The sequence below is a fragment of the Benincasa hispida genome, chromosome 4 (assembly GCF_009727055.1).
Source record: "Benincasa hispida cultivar B227 chromosome 4, ASM972705v1, whole genome shotgun sequence".
Classification (NCBI taxonomy): Eukaryota; Viridiplantae; Streptophyta; class Magnoliopsida; order Cucurbitales; family Cucurbitaceae; genus Benincasa; species Benincasa hispida.
Window position 1 is genome coordinate 62,081,754 of NC_052352.1, and position 8,709 is coordinate 62,090,462.

Below are 8,709 nucleotides of genomic sequence, written 5' to 3' on the forward strand. Positions count from 1 at the left end.
ATTTGATAGAATAAAAAACATGAAATTCTATGGCCATAAACTATTATAAACATTCATTCGCAAAACTACATTCATAATATAATTAATCCCACTAAAATCCAGTGCAAAATTCAGAAACCTATGAGATGACTCCGCTACCAATTGTAGGGATGAAAGCCCTAACATAGCAGAAGAAAACATAAAATCTTTTCTTGAAATTAATTTAGGAATTCGTGAAATACCAGTACATTGGAAATTCAGAATATCACAGAGATTTACAAAATTAAACCTACTGTAAATTAAATCTAGGTTAAGCATGCTATAGGAAAAATTCTACAGAGAAAGGAAATAGCTACTCACATTCGTTGATGACTCAAATAAAATGGCCAATTCTCCAATTGGGATTTCATGAACACCACCAAAAGGACTTCCTTTCTATTCTCTGAGAACTTTTGGTATAATGGTTTGTGGGAACCAAATAAATATGGGAAGAAGGAGGAGAATTTAAGAGATAGAGAGATTTTTGTATACAGAATGCTTCTGTGCAAAATCACTTGCAACAACCACTTCCTTGCATACATTTTGCAGACATTTGATCAAAGGAAAGAGAGAGACAAACGTGAGAGCCATCCCACGTTTCTGTTAACTCCCTACGTGGGAGTTAACTTTTAATTTAAAATTAAACAATTTAATTTAATTTAATTAATTAAGTAAATAAATCCTATTTAATTAATGATTTCATTTAAATCATATTTAAATGAAACATCTCTCACATAGCCTATAGTTTTAATTTAGTTAATGAAATGAAATAATTACCAAATTAAATATCAAATATGTAATCTAATCTACAAATGAATCATATTCAATCGTATTTCTCTCATAACCTATAGTTTTAATGTGCATCTAATACGCATTAATTTTAACCTATAGTTTAAATATGAATCCAATTCATATTAAATTAATATTTGAACTCTTTCAAATATGTAATTCTCCCATAAGTTATTTTTGAATCATATCCAAATTAAATTCATATTATTTTTGAATCATATCCAAAATTAAATTCATATTATAAAGTTTAATTAAAATTTAAACTTTATATTTTAATGCATCATTATACATTATATCATTTCCCTAAGTGAATCTGAACATTTCAGACTCTATTCAAGACATAATTACCTCAATTCCCTTTATGAGCTAGAAAGGGGGGGTCTTATGGACCTACAGATCAGAAGCTCCAACGATATGAGATTAATTGGCTAAACTCATTAACCAAATTAATCAATATTCGTTAATTGTGGTTACACTTCACTAAAGACCCACGACTGCACTCTTCTCACTGTAAATATATTTCTGTGTCCATGGATATTGACTAATAACAACAAGTTAGTCTTTCATGAGTGTTTGTAACATGTAAAATTACCGTTTTAACATTGGGTTACCTCTGTATCCTTAAGTATTGGTGCATCTCTAATGAACAACCTGTTTATGGTCCAACCATTAAACAGAAACTCCTCTTAGGCCAGTGAGAGGGTAGGACCATTTGTTCAAGTCTTGGAGACACTACTTAAGGGAACATTCATTTACTTACCCTAAAGTCGGGAATAAGTAAAATCCATCTTGTATTATTATGTTCCCAATTCCCCACTTGGTTTTGTCCCCAAAATGGTAGATTTATTGAGTTGGCAAACTGGCCATCTCACCCATACAAATAAAATGATAATCCCCCATGAACAAGAGTTCATAATACACTCAGTATTAAGACTAAGTTGCCTAGGTCATCCTATTAAAATAGAAACCTAACTAGTCATCGGTGTTACATCTAGTGGTTACTATTTTACGGTCCAGTCTTATGCAAACTCATTGGATGGGATACACCCACTCTCATGTCACCTACATGAATGTGTTGGATCATTACATTTTTATAAAATACAAAGTGGGGCTGTATCCATAGTGTCTCCAGGATAAGGTACCCAACCTTATTCTTATACTATAGACCATTTAGGCTGTATCTTGAAAATTGATCCCTATATGTCTCCATATACAATTCAAGACTCATAAGACAACTCAGGATGTTAGTTTATTGGATTTAGGTTTATTAAGGCAAGAAGCATGCAACACAATCAATAACACTTATTGAAATAACATCGACAACTCTTTATTGATGACAACCAACTATTTACATTTACTATCTACAAGTTTTAGGACATAAAACTCAACAATGTGGACATCTTTTCTAGGCATATTATTCAATAGTGTGCTTGCAGAGCAACAATCATATGACACTTTCTAAGAATGATTCCATAGTGACCATTAGCTCCTGGATTTCATTTTGGTTTCTAGGGGCTTGAAAATATGATCTAATACCTGGAAGAAAAAGAAAGCCTCTCACTCCCGATCTACTTAAAATCCCGACAGTACGAGGATCGAGTCTCGAGAATGATCGAATAGGAAAAATATGTTATTTGTAGAACTCGAAATAAAAGACAACTTGAAGGATAAAACATATTTGGTTGCTTTTATATCCTGTTGGTTATTCCTTTTTGTGTTTTCGCAAAAGGTAGGCTATCTTCGCCCTAGAGTTTTTAGATTCACTAGTTTGATGGCTAATGGGATTGTCTATAGCCTTATTGTTCCAGTTTTAGCCAATATATATCATGGCTTAGGGTCGATAATAGAAGCTTCAAACCCAATTAGACGCATGGACTTGACTTTCTCATGCATTACATCCACGGTTGGCTAGCCCATTATTTTAACACGCACTACCCCGTTATTGTAGCCATTTAGGGTCCAAAGATGGCCAATTTTTCTGGCGAAGGTGGGTCAATCTACTTTGGAGAGTATTAGGGACGAGAATTGATCCACAGATGTGCAAATATTCAATGGCACGTGAATATTCAGAATAGGAGTAGGCCTGAGCGCATGACCAATGCCCGAGATTCGTCATTTCTAAAGTCTTGCTATTTCTCTAGTATGCGATCATGCTACCTATCTTCCTAATGTAGGATTTGGACTATAGAATCGTACAATCCTTATCGATTTGGCCAACAGTTCAACTTTTACCAAGACATTCCTAATGATATAGGGAGAATACCACCTGCCACACATGAAAAAATGTGTTATATCACTAGAAAGTATGCATGAGACGTTAGACATTATCTCAAGTATTCCTACCAGCCCGTATGTTGGAGCCATACAACCATGTTACACCACGATACATAAATTGGTGGCTAAAGAATCAAGAGATTTATTTTGAGGACAATAGACATCATTTAGTAAGTAGTCTTCTGAATGTAGAGAATTTTCTCTAGGCTCTATGGAATGTAGAATTGCTACCCCCCATGGATGAAGAGAACTCCTCTATTTATAGAGTTCTCAGTTGGGCTTTGTGAGCTTGGACTTGTTTGGTCCATGGACCTTGCCGCTAGGCCAAATTAATCGAATTTGGAATTTTGGGCCAAGTTAAACCTATTTTTGTGGGCTCAATCAGACTTTAGCCCAAATTATAATATTAAATTGGAGCAAATTAATTTTATTCAATCCAATAGTGATGAAAACACGTAACGTCATTGGAATTTGTCAATTTATGTCTTCAATTTCAATTTGGGACGCATGTTAACTTTCTAATAACCCCAATTTCAATTACTTATAATTTCACCATTAATTTAAGAAATGACGTGACCATTTTTTATTGGTCCAAAATTTTTCATTCAATACATATTGATGTCAGTTGAATTATGTTCATCTTGACATATTTGATAATGATTGGATGTCATATTTATAAAGAATTAAAACAGTGGCTATTTATGTAATTACGACAAGTATTAAACATAAAAACATATTATTTTTAAAGAGAGAAAATATCTAAAATAAGAGAGGGCCTTAATGAGGCAACAGTCAATCAATGTAAAAGGAATTTGTTTGATTTTAAAACATCGCTCTAATTACAGGTTTAGTCATAGATTTGTATCTATTTGTTTTATGGACTTAGTATTTAATTTCATAAAAAAATATTTAATATATACATCAATCTTCGATATTATATCTAATAAATTTTTAAAATTTAAAAAGTAACTCATAGAAACTCTTAATATGTGTTTAAGAATTCATTTTAAATATTAATTTTGTATTTAACCACTTGTTATCCTATTTAACCTTTTATTTATGTCCCTAAACTTTGAGTTGCATAAATTAAAGTTATGAATTAATAATTGTATCAATTTAAATTTTGAACGTCCATAAGTATATCATTTTGCACCCTCCTTCAAATTTCATTCAATTTATATAACGCAAAACTTATAAATTAAGTAAATGAAACTCGATTTTCATTAACCAGTTAGTTTAGACCCTTCATTACGATTATCTTTAAAAATCATTCATGCATTAATTTTTAAAATTTTGTAGACATTTTCAAATGTCAGTTATACAAAATGGACGATTAGAGCAAATGCATGTATGACGTCCAAAAGAAATTTTGACTAAGAATCTAAATTGATTCATTTATGAAAGATTAGGGATTTAGTCGATACAATTGTAAGTTTCACATGAGATTTTTTTTCAAATAAAACATAATGGATGATATACATTGATACACTTACAAAGTTGAGTGCCTAAATTGAGACCATCTCTAATTTTTTTTTAAGTACAATGAAATCGAATGAAATATCAATATTCTTGCACATGTAACTTTTTCACAAGCCTATAAAGGCAAAGGGCATTAATATTTGTTAAATAAAAAGCATGGTAAAAAAGGCTGCAGAGTGATGTTAATTAATTAATTGTATCAGGACCCCTAGTTTCCCACAAAACCACATCTCAAAAATCAGTGTCATAAATAAAGGTATTGGGATTTTGAATGATGCCTTTTTAGGTGATTTTCCCACAAATATGATAAGTTTTGGACACATGATATAGTGATATGCCACTCAATTGGGAAAATTTCTTGTAGTATTACCAATTAGTAAGCCTACTTTATCTCATTTGATCTTGGTAGGTGAATTGGGTCTTGGGAATTCATTTTTGGTCAAAGTTTAAGTTATTTTATTTTATTTTATTTTTAATAGAAACACAAAGGTTTGGTTCTAATATACAAAGTGGTGTTTGATTTTGAAGCTTTTTTTTGTTGTATTTTATACTTGTTTTGTACCAGTCCAAGGAGGTGTAAATCTGCAGTGGATTTAGTACACGAGTTTATTTTTCTTCAACTATATATAACTTTGAATCTCGTAATTAAAATACACAACTAACCTAAATATGATTTAACTAAAAACACAAAATTAATAACAATCCTAATATAAGTCAAAAGCTCGTTGTTATTATAGGGATATTGATATTTGAGTAGGATTAAAATTAGTGACAGTTCCATAATTGCATGTCGGAGGAACAAATTTATATAAGATGAAAAAGAGATAAGATGACTCATCACCCAGGACACAGATGTTAAACAGAGAGTACAAACATGCATTGTAACAACAAGATAACAACAAGGAATCAATAAAGAATTGCACACAAAAGTTGATAACCTAGTTCGGTGAAATCCACCTACATCTAGGGGATATAATGCCCAAGAAAGATAATCCATTAATATTAAAGATTCAAATAATTACAACATAGTACTTATTTGCAAGACAACGACAACTACAGTGACTCACGTAAAACCCAATTCACAGATCACCTAAGCTCCCCCTAGATGTGAGATTCCCTGCTCCCCTAAATGTGTTAATATTAGAGTAGAACACTTCGGCTTTTGGCAGTGTGTGAGATTGCTCTATAACAATATTATCTTCCTTTTTCTCAATGAACTCCCTTCATTGATGATTCTTAGATCTTCTCTAAGATGGAGAACTCCTTATCAGGAATGAGGTCTTAGGTTCCCCTAAAATCGAGAATCCCTTCTCAATGGCAATGTCTTAGACTCCCTCTAAGATAGAGATTATCTTTTAGCTCTTGCACCTTTTAATCAATAAGATCACACAACGAAATATAGTGAGCAAAGATCGAAAAATTCAATATCGCTTAGTTCGGCCACACAGAACATAAAACATCAATCAATTAATAAAAACAACCATCCTAAACATTCACCACTTTACTCATCTTAAAAGTCGTGACCAAGAAAGAAAACAAAGTTCCCATTAGGAAAAAATAAACTTCACTTTAAACCAAGAAAATATCTGAAAAAATAAATCTACGGAAGTTTTCCATATATAGAAAGAAAATATACTATAGAGTTATCTTCTGTGACAACTGTTGAGATAATATTTTTGACAACCGCAAAAACCAAATCTTTAACATAAGGTTAGAAGTTTAGCTAATGAATTTATAGCCTCTAAGTTTGTGTCTATATAGATTTCTAGAGTTCCAATTTTGACTCTAAATGAGATTTTAAAGGTGAGATTAACCATAATTCTCCTTATTTGAAGATTAAGAAAAAAGTCGAAAGGACTCCAATTATTTTATCTTATTTTATTTTTGTTGGAGTACAACAACTATGGAAATGCGAGATCAAACTTCCGACCTCTAAGATAGAAAATCATGTCAATTATCATTGAGTTGAACTCATTTAATGACTTCAATTATTGAACTTTTAAATAAATAAGTAATATATATACTACTTGAGTTACATACGTTTTGGTTGGAAACTTAGAAAAATGAAAAGATTTTTTTTATTTTTTTTTTTTAAACAACAAATTTAATTTAGGCTATATTCGGTAATCATTTGATTTTTTGTCCACTATATAGTTGTGGGTACCACTACCCTTCGTTGGCCAACTCTAGCCACCACCGACACCAGCCAATTCTGGTGGCCACTTTCGGCCACCACCATCGTCACCACCACCTCTAACGACCAACTCCGACGACCACTTTCGCCCACCATTGCCACTAGCCAACGTTGATGACTACCTTTGACCATCAACATCGACCAACTTTTGCTGCCACCATGACCATCGCCTCCACGAACTCCGACAACCTCAATTTAAGGAAAACCTAAGTAAAAACTAGGAGTTGGCTATTTGTGAATCTCTATTAAAGGCTTCTAACAAATAAATAGTGCATCGTAATTACGAAACTATTTGAATAAGTGAAGTTACTTTTTGTCCTAGATGATTTTGCAATCAATTAGGTTATCAACTTTTTTATCTTGTTATTGTTGTTATTTTATGTGTTATATCTTGTTATTCATTCACGCTATAACAGTGTGTGTGGCATGTGGAAAGCATTTTGATATTCGTCCAATTTTTTCAATATTATATTTATTTCCAAAATGAGATTTTTAAAAAAGGGTAAAAAAAAATTAGAAAAGGTAACGTGGATTGGCAAAAACCAAGGTTTAGGAAAAGGATCCAAGGGCTGAGAATAGATGGGGGGAAAATTTTGAAGAGAAACCGGAAACGGAAGAGCCTCTTGTTTCCAAGAAAAACAGAGGAATGCTCCGTTGAACCAAGGGGCTGGATACATACATATATATATATATATATAAATATAATGTTATTATTTCTTCATGCTTCCCTCCTCACTGCAAACCTTCACCAAACTTGTCAGTTTTTTCTTCAGTAAACAACAACAATGGAAGCTATTCAAGTCTGGGTTTCTGAACACAAACTCACCACCATTGGTAACTATACTCTTCTCCTCCTCCTCCTCCTCATCATCTTCCAATCCTTTTTCTGTTCTCTGTTTTTAAATCTTTCTTCTTTTAATTTATACATAGGAGCTCTGTGGGCATCTGGGATCGGAGCATCCCTGGCCTATACCCGATCAAGAACTCTCCTTAAGCCAAGTCTCCGCCTTATCCATGCCAGGTATCATACCAATTACACTACAAACCTCTCATTTCTTTTTCCTATTTCCTTCTTAACTTTTCAAATCTTACTCCGTTAAGTTTTGAGTTTAGTTCTTTAAAAAATTAAAATGTTTGAGGACTAAAGTATATTTTAAATTCTTTCTATCAAAAGAGTTTAAACGATAATAATAATTTTTTTTTTTGTCATTCCAATCAAACATTATCCGTAAACTAAGAAACCAAATTGAAACAAAACTAAAAAAGATCATAGCAGAGTAAATAAGTTTGTGTTTAGGATGTATAGTTGTAAAATAGAATCTCCCAACAAATACGATAGTGAAAAAGTAAAAAATGAATTACTCAGTAAATGAGCAAACTTTATACGAACTTAAGAAATTGGTTTGTCGAACGATCTATTAGGGACTAAATTGAAACTAAACTCAAAATTTAAGAAATAAGTGAGTACAAAATAGAAACTTAACCCAAAATGTTAAATTTAGGGATTTATAGTTAATTTTCCTAATTGTAATTCATGATGGAATATTAATTTGGTTTGTAATAGGATGCATGCTCAGGCATTGACGTTGGCGGTTCTTTCCGGCGCCGCCGTGTACCACTACTACGAGGACAAACTCGCCGGCGGCCGATCTGAAGCACCCGCTTCCCCTGGGGGAAAATAAAATGGATAAGCCGAGAACAGTATTCTAAAGGGATGAATCATTTTGTGTAAATCAAATGAAGGATATCAAAGATTCCATCCTTTTAATTAATGCATCCCTAGCCATTGAATGCCCAAGTTCTAAGCTTGGTTACTCTGTATTTTGCTACTCTTACTTAAGTAGCATATATTTCACAAAATATTATAAGCCCAATCTTTACCTAAAGGGATCCCGCAAAATTTCTAATACTATGTAGTGTGATTTTTTTTTTCAATCTACAACTGTTCATTCAAT

At 32.4% G+C, this 8,709-nt stretch overlaps 1 protein-coding gene across 1 annotated transcript; it reads left to right on the plus strand.

Moving 5' to 3' along the window:
- The first annotated feature begins 7,463 nt into the window (after nt 1-7,463).
- LOC120076661 lies at nt 7,464-8,689 on the plus strand. The gene is made up of 3 exons (XM_039030547.1): nt 7,464-7,588; nt 7,685-7,775; nt 8,319-8,689. Exons 1-3 carry the CDS (start codon nt 7,540-7,542, stop codon nt 8,434-8,436), a joined length of 258 nt encoding a protein of 85 aa, XP_038886475.1. The 5' UTR covers nt 7,464-7,539; the 3' UTR covers nt 8,437-8,689.
- The last annotated feature ends 20 nt before the right edge of the window (nt 8,690-8,709 follow it).

What these genes read in the sequence shown, in the direction of transcription:
- LOC120076661 (XM_039030547.1), top strand. Translation starts at nt 7,540, where the DNA reads ATGGAAGCTATTCAAGTCTGGGTTTCTGAACACAAACTCACCACCATT. An exon ending in ACACAAACTCACCACCATTG is followed by an intron (nt 7,589 to 7,684) that starts GTAACTATACTC and finishes ATTTATACATAG; the next exon opens with GAGCTCTGTGGGCATCTGGG. An exon ending in CTCCGCCTTATCCATGCCAG is followed by an intron (nt 7,776 to 8,318) that starts GTATCATACCAA and finishes GGTTTGTAATAG; the next exon opens with GATGCATGCTCAGGCATTGA.